Below are 20,815 nucleotides of genomic sequence, written 5' to 3' on the forward strand. Positions count from 1 at the left end.
CAAAAGTTTAACTCCAAGACAGCTGCATGTTGTGTCATGCAGTACTGCATGGTCAGAGCAGAGGGCAGTAGGCCTTCTATGTTTACACTAGATTACACTGTAGCAGTATAATCAGTTTAGTTTTGTCTGTTAGAAGTCTATCGTCCTGTTTTCAAAACTGAAATCACATCACAAATGTGAAAATCAGTAAAAACCTCATTACCCACAATTCTTTATGGACCTTCAAACTTCACATTATACTAGGCCTTGGCAAACATGAGCACCTTGACCTTTATCGTTAGCATCGAAGGTGAAAGTTGTTGGGGGTTTTTTCCCCCCCAAAGTCAAAGCAACAGTGTTTTGTTTTTGCCCCCGCCCCCATATCATGCCCTTTGATGTCACAATGATGCAATAAAAGGATGACATCAGCATGCAATAAAAACAAATCAGAGTTTTAGTACAGCTGTTGCCTTTCAGGGGGAGTTGCCCTTGTTTACTAATGGGACATCTGATAACAGACTGCCACACTATACTGAAACTGACTAAGACTTTCAACTTTGCTACCAGCAAGGTTTAACTAACACCCACTCTAGCCCTGCAAGGAGTAGCAAGATAAGTGATTTGAAATAAATTCAGTATCCACCATCTGCAAATCTGACTGGTTGCAAATCTTTGCTCCGAGCAAAACAGAGCAGGCTAGTGTGACCTCAGGACTCGACTCTCTCCGGGGAGGCAGCTGAATATTGTGAAGTGCCACAACAGCAACTTCACCATATTCAATATTAACATGTTTAAACCAGGATAACTGATCTGGGGGAGTGAAGCATTTTCCTTTGGGCCTTCACTGCAAGGCAAATACCGACATGAGAAAAAGTACAGTAGAAATTACAATGCAGTCTGATTTACCTACAAATACTTCAGTGCAGGCAAACTAGCATAAGGATAAGTATGATTTATTTATTTAGTTTTTTTTTTTTTTTAAATCAGGAAGCCAAAAATAATTTGACTGTAAATGAATTGAAATACTGCAAATTTTTAATAATGTGCAATTTTGGCGAATCCCCCTCCCTCCCCTTTGTGACACGCCATAATACAATGAGTAAATACTTTTCCACCACCACCGAGCCTATTACAGTAGCCTGGCACAATTTCATGCACGATTATTACCATGTTACTGTTCAGATGATGAATTAGAGGCAGACAAAGAAAAACACTGCAAGTGAAATTTTAATATTTGTTGCACAGTCAGTGAAGAGTGCCCATCAGTAAGCAGGAGCAGGTGACTTAATGGCATCATGCTGCCATCGCCTCTCCTTCCTGCTTTCAGGTCGAGCTGTAAAGACATGAACAGGATTTGAATTCAGTCGTTCATGTGGGATTGCATGATTGATGTCCTTTTCAGATGTACGCTGATACCTTTTAACAGTAATCCAGAGGTCATTAGTCCGTCCTGCTATCGGGTGGTGGCATATGTAGAAACTTTGATCAGCCTTGGTCACGGCTTTCAGAGTCACGCTGCCCTCTGAGTCAGAGCTCCCGCTGACATACACAAAGTTGCAGAAACCTCAAAACCTCAGCAAATTAAGCCACAGCTTTACCTGATGGGACTAAAGCCCTTGTAGAAGCTGGCGTCAAAGTTGGAGGTGATTTCTTTGGTGGTTTGGTTTCTATATAAACAGCGGAATGTCACATCCTCACCCTCCAATACAGGAAGTGTTGGAGCCTCCAGGACTACTGGAGTCGCTGTATAGAGAAAGACAATGTAGTCTGAAATCACAAATTTCAGATTTGCCATCAACATTTAGTCATTTTATTTAAGCAGATTTCATTCAGTGATAAAGTATTTTAAGATAGCATCTTGTTCAGGCCACAGTTTAATAATTTAAAGTGAATTAAGTGGCTGAAATAGGAATGTTTCTAGAGGTTAGGGTTCACTAGTGGGGAAAGAGTGCATCATCTCTAGTGAGGAGTATGCTGTGGTGGTCTGTTTGTGTGAAGAGAATCGAGTTAAAGAAAAGCTGTCGGTTTATTGGTGGAACTAAAGTCCTACCCCCTATATGTCTTTGGCCTGTGGGTAGTTGCCAAGGACAGAATCCAACTGATTCTGAAGGGTGGCGTGGCTCTGGCTTTGTCCATCCCAGCGCAGACCTTACCACAGAGTCTTATCATATTAAAGATAGGAAATATTGTACATGTATTCATGGTTTAATTTTGCCTTACTGCACCGGAAGAGAAAATTGAAGAACTTTAATTTCTGTCAAAGCAACACAGTGCCATCTTTAACATAGTATTTCTTTAGAATATATTTATTTTTATCTAGACTTAAAGAAATGTTAAGACTGATTTAAAAAAAAAAAATTTTCTTGCTGTTCACTGCTGTAAAGCTAATGTAATATTGAAGGGTTTACCATTGTTGGTGATGTTGAGAGCATTGCTCCTCTCCCCCTTTTCAGACTCACACCAGTACAGCTTGTGAGAGGAGGGCAGCCCTGTATCAACTTTGCAGGTCAGGAGGCGGTTGGAAGACAAGTTCAGTGACCTACATTCTTCGATTTTTCCGCTGTGACTGTCAAACCTTCGAAAATAAAAGTCAAGAGCTGCATTACTTTTTCGAGAAGTGTTACGCTGTCATTTTCTGGTCAAGACTTTGAGTATGACACATGACAAGCAGGCAAGTTTAATACCTGCAGACAGGAATAGTTTTTACTTTAGTCACATTAAACATCAGAAAATGGGAAGAACAGATTTAAGTTATTTTAATCACTGATACCAGGTAGTTTGTTTTATTTTCTAGTGGCAGAAACAAGTCGCCATAAGTTAATTTCAAGTATTATCTAAAATTATGACTAAAGTGATCACTTGAAAAAGATAAATCACTAACCACTTAATTTCCACTGGGATTGATCATTTGGCAGCTGGCAGGCCAAAGTTGCCATTTCACCAAAGAAGAACTGAGCCCGTTTGGGACTTAAACATCAATGGACACAATTGGAGAGTCATCTGTGTTTGGAAAAAAAAAAAAAAGAGGCAAAGTAAGAAATACGAAAAAAAACAATTCCCTTTATAGAACTGCTGTGAATAAGTTAAACATCATTACATTAAGTGTGTTTTTATTCACCCCTTTATATGGAAATTTTACCAAATCTAATTATTGGATAAAATGTTTTTCACCCCTCAAATTCAGTCCATATCAGTTTTACATTTTAAAACAAGTTCTCTTAATAATTTACCCTTTTTTTTTTTAAAGTTTAGAGTAGTGCTTCGTTTTGACTGACATTTGTGCTGGTTTTGCCAAATATCTCCGTTTGATGACATAACCTACTGCAGAAATGGCTGCACCAGTAGTTGCTGTAACTCACCAGCTACCCAGATGATCTTATGCCAGAGATTACCAAGAACAGGCAAACTCTCACCAACACATGTGTAAACTCCCTGATGTTCGAGGGTAACAGGACCCAGTGTGTAGGAAATGCCTGTAGATGCTAGCTGGCTTGAGACAACCTGAAGGAGGAGATGAGAAAAAAGGAAGAGCACAAAATATATGTGGATAGGAAAGTAGTTTAAGAGATTGCAATTAAAGGAAATAGTTGAGAAAGCTTTCATTGGTTGGTTTGAAAGTTAGGCAAGACCTTCGTGCTGTTCTCTTCAGGCCCCATCTTAGTCCAGATCAGCTGCAGGTTCATCTTGTTGCTGATGTTGTAAATGTCCAGATTCACACTGCAGGTAATCTCCGTGGTGTCACCCACATGGAGGTACCATGCTGACTGGGCATTCATCGAAGTTCTCAGTAGTTTATAATCTTTTCGACGCTCACTCACTATAGACCAAACACAGCAATTAGCCTCAGGAAATTGAAGGGACTTAAAGTATCAGAGCTTACCAGCACGGGAGGCATCAAGGATATTGCTCCTGTTCCCTGATGCAGATTCACACCGGCACATCTTATTATCTTTTAATTTAATCTAATCTAATGAGTCATTTCTGTTTTAATGGTGCAAGACAGGAGGCGGCCTGAAGTCTGTGGATCCACACACTGATAGTCCCTGTATCCATGTCAAAGGTGGAATAATAAAAGCAAGGTGAAGTATTTAGTTCATCCGACTTTCACTCTACATTTCTTTTCTTCAGATTTCATTGGAAGTTTTTGGATAACCAAATCTTTTCCAAGCAGACTTCTCGTTTTAAGAGTGATTTTGGGATTTTGCATCTTGGCAACTGAACCTACCACCCAAGCTTCAGCTGCCACCTTGTACTGATGGTGTTTTCTGTCTGTTTTTTATTTTATCAGTCAAAACTAGATACAGGAAATATGACAAAAGAATTACCAACCTCATCATCTTCCACTGACTTTGATTGTTAGGCAGCTGGCACCCAACAGTGATCGTCTTTTCACGGAAGAAGTTGACCCTGTTGATGCTGAGCAAGTTTATTGTGACTGCTGGAGACGAGTCTGTCATGAAGATAAGTTTGACAATTACCGCACTGTGGTAAGTAAGTCTGCTCATGTAAGCAAAAGTTAGTGTATTGAAAATAGGAGATGGAAACTTGAGTTTCACACAGTGCTAGTAGGGGATTAACAGAACACCTACAGACAGTACTCAGTGTGTGCGTCATTGGACAGCTATATAATGCAAGCCTAGACACGGCCGGTTTCAGACTTCAGAAAATACTGTTACAGGTGCTGTCAACTTAATGAGACAAGGGAAACTGGGCCAAATTATTCAGTTTTTCCTTTTACACTTTTAGTTTGAGTAACTCACTGTTTTGTGTGAATAACTGTTAACAGTAAAATTTGTGAACAAAATGGTCTGGGCTACAATAGTAATTAAAATCATTGCTAACCAGTAACCCAGATTAAATGGTGCCGATCCGTAACGTCAGCATTAGGCGCGCTGCCACCTCCCACACAGCTACAGACTCTCCCAGGTGCTCATGAGTAATGGGACCCAGTACATATGAGATCCCTCTTGAAGCTGGTTGGCTCACCAGCACCTGCAAGAGGAAAGGGTACAAGAGTGACAATTTTCTGTCTGAATGATCAATTCAAAAAAAAAAAAAAAAAAAAAAAAATCTTGGTAGGGACTTTATTTCCCCACTAGATGGGGCCATTTAACTTGTAGTCATGTTGAAGAATACTTTCCCATCTCTTCCTTTCATCATCAGCTTGATTAAGAACTAAACAAGTGTACCAAACAGTAGACAAACTTTATAAACACATGCCTTAACTTGTATAAAACAACTTAATTCATATATTTTAGTGTTGCACTTTAAAACTGTTATAAAGATTCTTTCCAGACCTTAAACTTTTCCTCCAGGCCCAGTTTTGTCCACATCAGCTGCAAAGTCACATTGTGGCCGTTTCCTGGTTTGTGCACGGTGCAGTTTATCACTGCAGTATTGCCCACAGTGAGGTTCCAACTTGCAGATATTGTCATATCTGTGACGATCTCTACAGGGTCTTGAAGCTTTGGGCTCGTTTGGCGACACTGAATGTCTGGACAGACAATAATAATAATAATAATAATAATAATAATAATACAGTGTTACAGAATATAAATAAAAGGGACAAACTGTATCAGCAAGTGGCATGACCTAACCCACGAGCTGGCTGGACCTGCATATCAAAGACTGTAGTGTGTGTTCCAAATAAGTCAGCAAAGCCATAACACTGACCAACAGTTAATTTAAGTGCTTGTTGTTTCCTCTACCATAATTAGCTACAGTTCAAACAGCCATTATAGCACGTGGTGGCAACATTTCCAACGGATACCAGTCCCAAATGCATATGCAGAACAACAACATGAAAAGAATAGGAACTGAAAGGTGGTTGCATTTGATTTAGTCAAATTTCTATATTTTTAAAAACTTCATACAAATGTTTATACAGTGTAAATTTTTCTGTAAGTTGCCCTATACACAGACACATGTGACCATTTTATACTAAATGAGATTAAAGTATTAATAGCTGCTTCAGCTTGTGCATAGTGAGTAAAATGTGAGCCCATGTGATTTTCTTATGCCATTGCCCGCAGTCAGTTGTAAGCACTGTTTAGTTCATTCATGTTGTTTGTTTATTTATTTTATTTTTTCAATTGAGTGAATCCCAATTTAAAACCAAAAAAGTTAAATGCCGAGCTCGAGTTAAAGCTTCAGGGTAGGATTCTGTTCTGTGATCAGAGAGGGATGCACGTTTACTCTTGAGTAATATGCTCATGAAACAGTGCCGATCAGTAAGTTTTGAAGTTGACATTAGGAAACCAGCATGTGCTGGCTGTTAAGGTAAACTAATGAGCTGGTTTGAGCCACTGCACCTCTGGTGACATCAGGTTATTGAAACTAGACCCTGGCAGTTGAAGCCAGACTCCAGCAAAACTTTGTCACGATTTCTCAACAAGTGGAATAAAGTTAGTATCTTTAACAGATAAAATTTAGACACTAAATATTAAATTTAAGAGGAAATGAAATAAATTATGTAGACTTAATAGTCAAGATACATTCATGGCATACAATTACAACTATTGTGTCATGTTGAAATGGGAAAGAAAACAGATTTTAAAAAGACAAAACAAAACGTGTAAACACTTCAGCTGTAGTATTTCTACTACAGCTTCAGAAAGGCTTTAAGATTTAACATTTATGATTTTTCTAGTTTTTAAATTGTAAAACCAAATATTACAAACACATCTTTCCATATAAATCACCATTTAAGGGGGAAGTTGCTTTTCTCGTTTTATGCATTTTAATTTAAATAAAATAAACTTCCTTATTGCAGAGTAGAAAAATCTAAGATGGTCAGTGACAGCTGATTTAATGTTTACTTCTGAAAGATACAGGATCCATATAAAAGTTGACCAGTCTCTAAGTAAGCTTTATTACAGTTACTTGCCCAACAGACCATACTCACTATGAGCTTGTGATCCATCGATGCTTACCAAGTTCAAGGTAAAAATGGACAGACAGAACTAAAAAATATAAATAAAATAAAGCCAGTTGGAAAGAGTCATTAAAGTTTCCACAATCATCTGAACTCTTTGTAAATAAGCAGAAAAACATAACTTACAGAGCAAGATGACGTGCCTCATGTTGTCAACTCAGTGTAAATTTAATCACAGCTCCACCAGCTTTATTTCCAAGGGACCTCCCAAACAGTCAAGAGGTCAATAGCACTGGAGCCTCCTGACTGGCAGGCTAGTTGAAGCTGGTTGATTTTAAGCTTTAGGGTTAAAGTTGCACACTAAAAGTTAAACAAACTGATTCCAGAAACAAGTGTTTTCCTGAGTTTGTAGCTTCTTTTTGATTTAAAATGGCAGTAAAGATGAAGACAAATTTAAAAGAATTAAAGAAAACAACATGACCACCTGCCCAATATTATGTTGGTGTCCGTTTGCTGCCAATACAACCCTGACCTGTCAATGCGTCAAATCTACTAGACCCCTGAAGGTGTGCTGTGGTATCTGCACCAAGGTCGTAGCAACCAATCCTGTAAGTTGTGAACTGAGGCCTCCATGGATCAGACTTGTTTATCTAGTACAGCCCACAGATACTCAGATTCAGATTTGGGGAATCTGGAAACCAAGCCAAAACCTCAACCTTCTTGTTGTGCTCCTTAAGCCACCCCTGCTTTGGGGCAGGGTGCATTATCCTGCTCTAAGACACAACAGCCATCAGGGAATACCATTTCCATTAATGGGTGTACATAGTCTGCAACAATGCTTAGTTTGTAGGCCTCTACATGGGTTTCCCTGTAGTCAGACAGCTTTCTATCAGAACCAGCATCAACTTTTATGCAGTCTGACATGCATTGGCTTGAGTGTTGAATCAGAATACGAGGGCCAGCTTTCACTTCCCATATGGAATCAATGAGCCTTAGCCACCAATGACCCTGTTGCTGGTTCACCACGGTTCCTTATTTTGATAGATGCCCACAAGTGGTGCAGTTTTAGAGCTGCTGACCCAGTGTAGCCATCAGTTTAGCCCAAATTAAATTCAAATCCTTACACTCGCCCATTTTTGTTCTTCCAACATCAACTTTGACAAAAAGTTCACATGCTCCCCACTACATCCCGCCCACTAACAGGTGCCATGATGGAGATCGGAGTTATTCAGCTCACCTGCTGTAGTGTTATGCCTGATCAGTGTACATTAAATTATCTAGTGATAATTCAGCTGTTCTTCAGGATGTTTATTAAGTAGCCGTAGTTGTCATTTTGCTCTTTGGGGCCATGCATGGCCTTTTGTGGCAAACTTGCAGTGGTCTTTCCCACAAAAAGACCATATAGGGCCACATAAGCCATCCCATGTGGGCACTTTATAAACTGATATTCAATTAAGCAAATAGTATAAACAACAAAAAATATTAATGGGAAATCTCAAACTTAAATTTAGTTCATAATACATTTGCAGATGTTATTTTCACAGCAATTAATTTTTCCTTTAAAGCCATAAAATGCTCCTACAGAGCTAAAGTGAAAGAGGTCAGAATGCTGATAAGGAGGTAGCTCTAGACAAGTGTATCAGTTTTGGGGCAACGAAAAAAAAACCCTTCTTGACCCACACTCACAAGCCAGTCAAACCTATTACTCACCTGGCTTGGAACTGTGGAGCAGAAAGAGGTTTCTTTGAAAGTTCTGCTGGTGAGCAGGTTTGCAGGAGGGAAGCATAAACACTAGTGATGGGTCCAGCAACACTGACGCACCGACGCTTGTATCAAGCTCACCTAGCGATGCCTGTATCGGTGCGTGCGTCGCTTTAAGAAAAAGTCACGTGATCGATACAGCTGCTGTATCGCTCATTGCCAACGCGCCAAACTGTGTTTAAAAGGTACCGCATCCGTGTCTGTCAACGGAATGAGTCGCCACCAAAAAACACACAAAATTACTCTCGTAAAGATAAAAAAAAAATAAAAAATAAAAAATAAAAAATAAAAATAAAAATACATCTCTCCCCAAAAACAAAATGGAGCCCAAAAGAAAAAGAAATGTTTCTGCTGTGCGGGATCATTTTGATCTTTTCACTGCAAATAAGGTAACTGTTTGTCTTTGTTTCAGTGTAATCTATCAGAACAGGAAAAACAGCAATGTGACTTGAAGTGTAAATTATTTATTTCATTTTATGCAGGTTAAATGTCGCATCTGCTCTGCGTTTCTTACACAAACAAAAGCACCTCCTCAGTGTTTAGGCATTACAGAGCCAAACATGAAAATGAGGAGACAAACACACCGAGAATGAACACTGGTAGGCCTATATAGACACTGAATGGCTTTATCATCATTTTTTTTTATTAATATGTGTTTTATTATTTTCAAATCAAGCAAGACTGTTCTGGACCAGGCAGTCCTGAATTTTATTATAAGGGACTGCCAACCCCTTAGTATTGTGGAGAGTGTCGGAGAGAAACATTCCAAGATCAGAGGATCCTTTAACGTACTGGGGGAATAGGAAGACATCTTATCTGAACCTTTTCCACCTGGCTTTACAGTTTTTATGTACCCCAGCTTCATCTGTGCCTGTGAGTTTTCCAAAGCTGGGGAAATGGTGTAAAAAAAAAAAAAAAACGCAATAGACTGAATGCAAAAACATTGGATAAACCTATTTTTCTGAATAGAAATTTATAATAAACTCTGAGTCAAATGGGTAATATTACATTCACAATACTTTCATTTTAATTTTCACTTAATGTCATTCACAATATATTTTAAAGATGTCTACAATATTTGTAATATAAAAGATATAAAATGATTCCATGGAAAATACAATACCTTACAGTGTATACAAGTATGACTAGGTCATTGAATCAGTGTCTGTTGTGAGTCTCAAGTAAGTTGCCTGCAATGATATTTAAGGTCCAGCAGGTGTCAGTATGGAGCAAAACAGCAACACTGTGTCGACACAGTGTCGATGCAGTTTGGGGAATGTGCTGAAACGCTTCACGAGGCCTCATCTACCCATCACTAATAAACACAGGTAGAACAGCCACATCAGAGAAAGACCAATAACAAGCCTGACTGACACACCAAAGCAGGAGAAGTCAAGCAGGAGAAAAAAAAAAAGAAAAAAACACATTAGAGTAAGTAGTAAGACAAAGTGCTACCCCTAAAGTACATACACACTTTACCACTAGTATTGCTGTAACAATGAAATGCCAAGTGGAGGAACAGCCAGTCTTTTTATTGTAGATGAATGATGAGTTAATGAGAAACAGCTGTGTGAGTAAGGAGCCAGCATGAGCTGCTTGGAAAGCTAGAGCCCCCTGGAGGACTTCCCACACCTGGTGACAGTCTGCCACACTCACACCAGAGTAGGACTAAGAAAGGGAGAGCAAGAGAAGAAAGAGAGGTGGAAAAGCCTATGTATGTGTGGCTCCAAGTTATTATGCTTTTAGTTTTATTTAATTTTATTGTTTCTTACTTACATACATTTTCTTACACATTCCACACTTTTCCATGTCAGATGAGGTACACACTCGACAGATCGCCCATATGATCTGGTCTGTGACTTTGTTGTTAGATGGTTGCTAGGCAACACAAAGACGCATGGTTAATTCAGATGCGTTCAATTAAATTTCTTTATTCAGCACCAAATTACAATAGCAGATACTGTGGATGCATAAATATTACAAATGCACCATTTTAACCTGTTAGTTGATGGCTGCTAGGTAACGTGATGATGTCACAATATCTGATATAGATAAGAACCTTCATAGCGACCTATGATGTACATGTGTGGCAATTTTGCTTCTTCTTCTTCTTCTTGTTATTATTGTTGTTGTTGTTGTTGTTATCATTATTAAGTTTACACCTGCTTTATTTTTTGTGTGCTCTAAATCATTTTGAATTGCTCTAGCTTTGTATGACTGGAGCTTCACACGTTGTTGTAGTAGTTGTTGTTGTTGTTTAGCTATAAAAAAAAAAAAAAAAAAGCGTACAAAGACATGCCTCACACCTTGTGTTTCAACTGGCTTGGCTGCCAAAATAGTCACAACCTCCACATGTGATTCAACAGTGACGTCAGGACCTCTCACGTTTTGATTGGATGGGTGCGGCTCAGTTTAAATACCCTCCAGCCGAGCCCCTTAGCTTCGACAGCAACAGCGCAAGAGCGGCTGAAGGCTCGAAGCAGCTGCTGGGACTCTGGACACCTGTTGCTACAGAGGAGGCACAAGGTGGGAAGATCAATAACAGAAATACAAGAAACAGGAAGAAAGTGATTTTGTGCAGCTGCCGTTTAGTTTTTGCTTTACTTTTAAAGTTGCTAGTCCTACATAGTAACGTCATATTCATTTAAACTTGCTACAATCTTTTAGGTTCTTTTCTCTGGTATGCCAAGACCTGATGTACAAAAATATTTTTAACATATAAAAAAGCTTAGACAAATGATGTTTCTGTAATTTGTATCTAGTGAATTTCCTCATTTAATATTTTTTTTAATTTGCTATTTTTTTTAATCTCATGAATAAAATGCTCAGTTTTAATTAAATTCTGGTCTAAATTCTAATAACTGACCTAAAACTGTTACTGTTATTTGTGTCAGTGCATGTGACCCCTGGATTTACTCATGTGTGAAACCAACAGGCATCGCTCTGTTTTGTCAATAATATGTGTTTATTTGTGCCCACACTGTTTTGAAGTGCCGAGTTTACTTACGCACGTCCCAGAGCTGCAGAGTGAAATTTAATCCAAACATATTGACAGGTTCATACTTACTACTGGCAAGATGCAAATTATGTCAAAGGTAAATGGGGGAAAGGTGACAACTTCAGTAGTCCTACATGTCTCTCAGATTATTTAGATGAAACCTAATATAGGCTACATATCTTTTAAAAAGTGTCTCTTTGGAAGGAAACTACTTTCCAAATGAAGTAATACCTTTTGTACTTTTAGAGCTCATGCCCATGGCCTACTTGTAATAGATAGGGGATGAAGGGCTAAGGAAACACAGCAGGGGGCATGAGGCTATTTGTGGACATACTCATATATAGAAAGATGATGAGTGATGGAAAAGTAGAGAGAGAATGAGAAACATAAGCCTTGTTAATGTCATTTACGTAGGATTGAAAGATTAAACTCCAAATGTAGCCAACATCTGACAGCTTCTCAGTCTAATAGGGTCCTAGAAACTACCCTCAACAAACTCAAAACAGATTCTCAAAAAGTATAATGTGAATTAGTTTATCTGATAAGATTATAACTGATTTTGTTATCCGTGTCACATTGTTGTGCACTACAAACTGCAAAGTTATTTGAATACTGATTTTATTAACATCTGGACAACTGGAGGGAAAAACCAGTAAAATAATATTTTAATGTAAGCTTTTCAAGTCATGCAAAGTTGTTACCTTAACAAAAATTTAAACATCACATATCATAAAATCTGTAAAAAAAACACAAGAATCAAAATTTAAACTCAACATAACCACAACAATGATATTAACACTGCTAAATAAAGGGTTTGAAGGTTAACATTAATAATTCCACTAGTTTCTAGGAAAGAAAGTTGTGCATATACAGTGCAGTTAAAAACCTTTTTTTTAAATTATTATTATTTTCATAATAAGAGGAAAACCTCTTTAGGAGGAGGTGAATTTATTTACTGCACCAAGCCGCAGCCCTGTTAACACGATTTTTGTTCTTTCTTTTTAGAAGTCCATCACCTGGCTAGGTCTTTCCTCCTTTTGTAAAATCTCCACAGCTGTTAAAGGTGCTCAGTCATGTCATCTGCAGTGCTGTTCAATATGCTGCGTTGTGGTCGCTCCACAATCGCCAGACAAACCTTCCTCTCCGTACGATCCCAGCCAGAAACCTCCACAGCCTCTGGACAGGTGAATCTGTGACTTGCATGTGATTTTCTGTTTCAAAATGAATAATTAAACAAACAAACAAACAAACAAATTTTAAAAAATTCATGTAATCCTACTTTCTGAAGATTAGAACAGAATTTAATTAATTGTTCAGATTAGGTTTTGGGGTTGTTGTTTTTTTTGCTTGTTTGTTTGTTTTTTGCATGATTACAAATCCAGAGTTTTCTATTTACTATTACACTTCAATCTCATTGCAAACACCAGAAATATGATTGAATATTTTGTCAATGACAGGGATAGTGTTAACAAACAGATCATCTTTTGTCATTAGATATAAATGTTATGACTATTTTGGAAAATGAATTAGTTGCTGATGAGTAAAATAACCATGTATCATCTTCTTTGAAATGACAAAATTCTCACAATCTTATAATAAGAAAAATAAATCCCTGATCCGATTTCACACAAACAAGCTAGAAATTGAGTCTAACCTTGTCCGGGATGATCGTCCTGTAGATGGGTGGGGCATTGTTCGGGATGGTGGGCGTGCGGCGGGGAAGTGGATCAGTCGGATTGGACGGTGACATCAGCGTCCGTCCAGTGACCTGGGACTCATTTGGTATTTGGGACAACAGGATAGAAGAACCAATACTACTGCCCTCCAGTATCAGATATGGAAGACCCATTCCACAGGTAGGAAAGAGCAGTAGATGGATAAAAGAATAAATAAACACATCCATCAGCCACTTTATCAGGTACAGCTGCAAATGCAAGTATTTCTCAGTCAGTCACATGGCAGGCTAAAGGCTTTAGGCTGAAGTTCAAACTGATGCTAACATTTCAGTATGAACCAAAATCTCTGAGAAAAGTTTCCACCACCTTGTTTAATCTAAGCCATGAAAAACTGAAGTAGATCTGAAGACAAACTGCAGTTTAGATGGGTACTAGCACCGTGTACCTACTAAAGTAAAGCACAGATATGTAGAGCATAAGTTAAATGGATATACTGAGAAATGCACAAATAGTTAAGCATTGAAGTCTACAATTACTGTTTTCAGTAGCTATGTTAAGGGCATGGTTACAGGTTCAAAAAGATTTTAACCTAAAATGTTACTATCTTTCATTAATAGAATATTAATAAATATTCCCCTCTGATAATTTGAATTATTTTGTTAAATACCTTTAAACTTTTTCTTTTGTGTCCTTTTTTGACTGATGGTATTTTGTGTTTTGTTTTGTTTTTTAAATTTATTTTACATTTTTTAGGTATCTGTAATTACAATAAAAATAGACATTCAAATGCTGACAATGACAAACTGGGAGTTGCAGTTTGATTAAATTATTGAAAGGATGCATTTGATGTCTTCAACGCAATCTCGCACCATGACAACCAAAGTGAGACCATAAAGCTACTTTTAGAAGACTTTAAAAAAAAAAAACTGCTAAAGTTTTCAAAATGGCTGATGATTGATTTTATTTTGCTGAAGATGACTGAATAGGAGGAACAAGAAATAAATAAGGAAGCTGTTCAATTGCTTTTTTTATTTGATAATTTGATGGGGAAAATTGTGAACGCATGGGTGGAACACATGAAACAAACAGCTAATCAGTCAGTTCAGTTAACTGACCAAAGCATGTCGTTCTCCACCTCAGGTCAGTCTGTCTCGTGTCGGCAGCACGTCTGTTCTGGGTCTTAGGAAACAGAACGAGGACCGTCTCCGCATCGGCCGTATCCACGACAACCTGCTGTACTTCGCTGTGTTCGACGGCCATGGCGGCCCGCATGCTGCTGACTACTGCTACACCTTCATGGAGAAATTTATCAGGTTAAACATAATCCCTTTAAATATGAGAACATAAACAATTGAATACTGGGAAAGTTGTGTAGTCATTAATGACTGCACTTCACAAAAACAGACAAACAAAGCAACTGAATTTTTTTGGTGCAGAGATGCTTTGGAAGAGGACGATGATCTGGAGAAAGTTTTAAAGAAAGCCTTTTTAGATGCTGACAAGGCTCTACACACACATCTCAGCTACTTCAACAATGGTGAGACACAAGCCATTTCTCTAAAGCCGTAAAGATTAAAGAGCTGAAGGCCATAATGGTAAAAAGTGATTCACGTTTTGAGTTTGTCAGGCCATATTAGCAGGCACAGTTTGACTTGTTTTACTTGTAAAAATCTTTGAGCTATAGGAAGTTACACAATATTTTAATACCAACTATGCCCTGTAGTTTCTAAGATATAAAAGGAAAAACTAAATAGAGAACTGTGACTTTATTGATAAAGAGGGAATCACGGTGATTTAAAAAAAAAAAAAAAGGTAAGTATTGGACGACTGAATTTTAATTGTGATGCTCTGAAAGTAATAAACGAATAGTTCGTGATTGTTATTCATTGAGAATAATAATGATTCCCTTTGGGAAAAATAGTTAAAGTTATAGCATAGTGGATAAATCTGGAGACTACATGGTGCAACTGTAAATTTACTTGGGCCACAAATAAACCTAAACCCATAACTGGTTTAAATTTGGATCCCTCCTTCAAGGTTGTCTTCTTCTGCGACCAGGAACACGTCCCTCATTTTTATATTTCCTGGCTTCTGCACCGTGAACTTGTGTGAAGCCCTGTGCACATATAAAGAGATTTAGTGACTGATGGTTGGTCACTAGTGGACTTTCCAGGCTCCAGTTGCATAGGTAACCATATCTGCACCATTTTCTCATATGTCATGTCTTCATTAGCAGCATCTCTTGTTGGTAGCTGCTTTAATTGAATCACAATGTCTCAAGTTTAAGTTTTACATGGTACCTGCACATTGTGACTACAAATCACTGAATTTCATTGACATGCTAGTCATGCTAGTCTTTGCCTGTGTGGAAACACTTGAGGAATGAAATTCAGAGTGTGCTGGAATGCGCTGAATGTGACTCACAGCGTACTCAAAAAACTTTTGAGCCCCACCAACATAATGTTTACTCACCACTTGCCCTATTTGCCAGTTTTGTCTCCATTTAGCTATAAGATGCTGTGACACAGTGCACAAGTGCAAGTAATCAGAACTGATCTCAAAGTAGCTGGAAACAGTCCAGAGGTGCACAAGAAGATGATCTTGAAGTGTATTTTTAATGTTTTGATCACAACTTCTATCTTAAGTTGATAGAAAATCATTTTAATTTTTACAATTTTGACACTTGTGTAGATAATAATGCAATGCGTTATAATTTATATATGTATAAATAACCAAAACAAAAAGCGCATAAAGAAAAAACTTAAGTTTAGTACTTTCTGTAAGGCATTTTGGACTTTATAATATATCAATCAAAAATTTGTGCATCTATTCCTCTCCAGCTTCCTTCCTGACAGCTGGCACCACTGCAACGGTTGCTTTGCTACGTGACGGCGTGGAGCTGGTGGTCGGTAGCGTTGGTGACAGTCGGGCAATGTTGTGCAGGAATGGAAAAGCCAACAAGCTCACCACAGACCACACACCTGACTGCGAGGACGAGAGACACCGGTACATGGTCCCCACTACTACCATAAATGTTATCCCTTTGGTTAATGATACTTTTTCTACAGCTACAGTGCTTCTACAATTACTGTGGGCACTATTAGAGGCAATCAAATGACACTGTTCTTGCTACCATAAAATTATAATATAAATCAACACAAAAAGCAAATTAATAATTAAAGTAATGTTGACCTGTTGCTTATTATAATTACATTTTAATAACATGCAGGAATATTTGAGGGGGGTTCAATCAAAACCACTTACAGTCCAAAGTGATTTGTGCAAATGAAAGAGTGCAAAAGGGTTCAGGTTTCCCAAAAGCAGCTGGTCAAATCACTGTGTATAAATACACCCTGCAGCATGTTGGCGTGCCTACAGCTGGCACAGAGTTGGTGCTCCAGGACATCCCTGCAGAAATTAGATCTGGTTCATCCAGTACTTGAAATGAGATGTGCAGGGACAGATGTTTGGATTTACCTTCAGCTAAAAGCTGCCGGAATTATGTAACAGCAGACCAAGTCTTGTGTGACTTGAACTTTATCCAAAGCTAGTTAACGCTTTGGTGTCTGGTTTCTCATTCTGTAAAATGCAGAAAGATAAAGTTTTTAAAGACCTTAATTGTTCCAATTGTTACTATTTCGGAGCCACTTGGGGCAGTTCTTTGTTGCTCATAATTGGCATATAACTAAAAAAAAAAAGTAGGCTGAGCCACAAAAATAGCTATTACTGTACATATTTAGTATACACCTTGTGATATGTAAATATTATTTCAGCACATGGACTTTCAGAATAGAAAAGGTAATCCTGGGTGTGCATTTGTGTTCAGGATCCAGACGTTTGGTGGTTACGTGACGTGGAACAGCGTGGGTCAGGCTAATGTTAATGGGAGGCTGGCAATGACACGTAGCATCGGAGACTTCCACCTCAAAGCTAGCGGCGTCATCGCAGAGCCAGACACCCAACGACTGACTGTAAGTTTTCCTGCTATTTCCTTAGACCTCTGACCTTCAAGTCAGTTAAATAGTTTTCAAAATACCAACTTTAGACTTCATAACAGGACTGGTCAGTGGCGGTCCTAGCCTATTTGGCGCCCTGGGCAAACACTCCCTCTGGCGCCCCCCCCCCCCCACACACACACACACACACACACATATGAAGACAGAGAAAATATAGTATGCAAACGGCTACTAAACAGACATCATAATTCGTCATACAATGAGAACAGGACAAATCAACAATTGACACTGACTAATTACTATTATATTAATATTATATTATTGTATATATTGTTTGGAGTTTAGTCTGTTACTGTAACTATTTTTACCATTTCTTCTTGGAGGAGCTGTAACCCACATAATTAAGAAAGTATTCTGAAAGTTTTAGGATACATGACCTGCCATTATCCAATGACACATCTGCTTACCTGTATCTTTTGCTCGTTTCTCCTTGTAGGAGCCATAATTAAATATTGAATTTTAATGATCACTGGGTTTTCATTTGTTTGGTTGCTATGGTGATGTGTAACAGGAGTCACGTGGGTGCTAGCGGTGACATTAAGAGGGCGTTGTCAGTCTGTCATTCACTGGTTTGATTTTGACAGAGCAGGGCTGGGTAGCTGTAGTTTTTGTTGACCGCAGCACAACGAGTTTCCCCTTGTTGCATTAGAGCCTGTGATGTTTTAAGAGTTTGAATCATGAGCCGATCACATTGCTCTGTAAACTTTTCAAGCACTTTAATAAACAAGCAAGCAATTCCACCTCTCGCATTATTGCGTAAAGTTGACAGCGCGTCAGGCAAATAGGCAGGCTCAGTCTCCGGCCTCTAGCGACTGTGGAAGTCGCTACACTCCTCTTCTTTTTCTTTTTAAACTTTAAAAACGGGTTGTGTGTGAGACTTTAAATCAACAAAATATAAAATATACATTTTAAATTGTTATTGATCCCTTTACCCCGAGTCCTAAAGTGTACATTTATTTTCTTACTCTTAAATATTTATTGTTCGTTTACTTGCACTGCTGTAACTGGAGCCTCGTCGTCTCGTCTCTCTATATACTGGACTGTATGTAGCGGAGATGACAATAAAGTTTACTTTGACTTCAGCAGCGAGCAGGCGCACCGAGGGCTCTCGCGCTCACTTTTCGTGTATTGATTGATTGATTGATTGATTGATCATGCTTTATTCATCCCGAGGGAAATATAGAAAAACATCGGTACAAATTATAAGTCTTTATCATAATGTCTGGTGTTTTCGTGTTGTTGGTTTGTTTTTATTTTGTTTTATTTTGCGAGTTGGTTATTAGACGCTGCTCCAGCCAGCCAGAGAATCCCCCGCCACCCCGCCCTCTCCTCCCTGTGCCGCAAGCAGCAGGCGCACCTCGCAAACGGAGGGCGCCCTTACTCCCAGCAATTTTTAATTTTTTTTTGCCGATGCCCGTGATGCCGCCCCCCACCACGATGCCGCCCCGGGCAACCGCCCGTGTCGCCCGTATCTAAAACCGCTACTGGGACTGGTGATGTCACAGTGGTTACATCCATATTTTATAGGGTATTTCATCAGGTGTAACGGTACTTTCTACGGCTGAAATGACAGAAAACTCACCTAACTTTTCCTGCAGGTCCAACATGCCAACGACTCGTTCCTGGCTTTGACCACAGATGGTATCAACTTCCTGCTGAGTGATCAAGAGATCTGTGACATCATCAACCAGTGCCAAGACCCCACTGAGGCTGCTGATGTCATCGCTCAGCAGGTTCGTCATTGTTATTTCATTCACTTTACATAAATGAGAAAAAGGAAAGGAGTGAAAATGTGGGTTTTTTTTTAAAATTGATATGGCTTCTCAGATTCACAAAATTGACAAGAAATACATTTGTAGGACCATTTGATGAACCTTTAGGTGACTTGGCAAAGGGAAGCTGTCAGTTTACTGGACAATCTACATTTCTGCCCTCACTTGCAGATTGAATTGGCTTCTTCCAAATGTTGTCTGGGCTAACATTAGAGGTAATTTTGTTTTAGAGGGAGCTGAGAGTAGAGTCACCACTCCTCCACATTGAAAGGAGCTAGTTGAGGTTGTTCAGGCACGCTTCATGGGTGGGGTGTGGCTGCCCTACCAGGAGGAGATCCCAGGGCAGATCAAGACACACTGGACAGATTATGTGTCTTTGTTCATTTTGAAACACCCAGAAAAGCAGTAGTCTACAAAATACCTCCATCCATTACTTCAAAAGTCCTAAAAAATGTCATATGATTAAGCTAGCTAACCTTAGCTGATGTAGCGCTCCATCCCTTTGTTTAAATATGATCACTTCAGGATATTAAGCATTAAAAATAGTATTATGACACAAATAGTCACCAATGCTGCTGACATAAATAATGTGATATATATATTTTTTAGGCATTGCAGTATGGCTCGGAGGACAATGCTACAATCATCATCATCCCATTGGGAGCCTGGGGGAGACATCAGAGCTCCACCACAGTGTACAGCATGAGCAGGAACTTCGCTTCAAGTGGGAGATGGGCATAGACGGCACAAAGACATAATAACGTCACAAAGCTCTGGAATTAAGTTGAAGATGACTATAAGGATACAATAATCTTTTTAAATACTTAAAATGATCCAGAACCCCTATCAAATTTATTTGAAAATGTTAAGAATATGTTAGCACCAACTTTCCTTTGTTAGCGCCCAGCTGACTAGTCAGTATTTATACAGTGTATAATGATACATATATATATTTTGTACATACAGAGATTTGCTGTAGTGTTTGTATGTACATCATGTTTATAACGCTGTTTGATTTGTGTTTGGAAAAAACATTTTAAAATTTAACACGTCAGGTTGAAGTGAAAAATACACTACAAAATATCTGTAACTGGGTCACATATCTCACTTCAGTGTTGATGAGACACTGAATCCTCACCCAGCTCCACATTCTCACCTCTGACCTTTGACCCATTGGCACAGAGTAAAGTTTGGTACTTTAAACTGAAACATCATGCTGTTGCTCTATTTTATTATCAGTGTCACTTTCTTACACAGACTTGTGTCAGTTTTGTTCACAGGTTTTGTGCTCATAATTGAATTTTAATGTTGGCTAAATTGTTCAATACAATGAATTAAAAATAAAGATATTTGAAAACAACTTTATGTTTTGTATTTATTTTCTCTACACTTTTTCCCCAAATTTATGTTTGCATTTTCTTTTTAAATACATTTTTGTTTTGTTATGAAAATGGGGGTCATTCAAAGTGTGTTATGAGGTCATCTATTGATGAGGTCAGAGTCTGACTCCTGTCACTTTTCTTTGCTAGAGAATTAAGATCCTGTGAAGAGTTGCATCAATACAATTTTTCCCAGTTCTGATTTGTTATTATTTGATACAGTTATTAAATGAAAAACCTGCATCCTTAAAGTTGTTCAGTGCTTCATGTGAAAGTAACACTGTCATGGTCCTGGGTCTGCGTGTTTACATGTTTGGTCTTTTAAATTTGGTTTATTTGGTATTTTAACGTTTCTGTTAT

The 20,815-nt window shown here is 38.5% G+C and overlaps 1 protein-coding gene and 1 long non-coding RNA gene across 2 annotated transcripts; one reads left to right on the plus strand and one right to left on the minus strand.

The window, feature by feature from the left end:
* The first annotated feature begins 12,655 nt into the window (after positions 1–12,655).
* On the plus strand, positions 12,656–20,437 carry LOC116319344 (protein phosphatase 1K, mitochondrial-like). The gene is made up of 8 exons (XM_031738636.2): positions 12,656–12,796; positions 13,292–13,468; positions 14,429–14,601; positions 14,725–14,825; positions 16,129–16,294; positions 17,115–17,259; positions 18,903–19,037; positions 19,686–20,437. Exons 1-8 carry the CDS (start codon positions 12,686–12,688, stop codon positions 19,815–19,817), a joined length of 1,140 nt encoding a protein of 379 aa, XP_031594496.1. The 5' UTR covers positions 12,656–12,685; the 3' UTR covers positions 19,818–20,437.
* Positions 12,719–14,511, minus strand: LOC120433968. Its single transcript, XR_005608869.1, has 3 exons — positions 14,404–14,511; positions 13,267–13,429; positions 12,719–12,823 (listed from the first exon to the last, which is right to left on the minus strand). It is a non-coding gene; the product is annotated as an uncharacterized LOC120433968 (long non-coding RNA).
* Positions 20,438–20,815: the final 378 nt, after the last annotated feature.

Source organism: Oreochromis aureus, linkage group 3, assembly GCF_013358895.1.
Source record: "Oreochromis aureus strain Israel breed Guangdong linkage group 3, ZZ_aureus, whole genome shotgun sequence".
Classification (NCBI taxonomy): domain Eukaryota; kingdom Metazoa; phylum Chordata; class Actinopteri; order Cichliformes; family Cichlidae; genus Oreochromis; species Oreochromis aureus.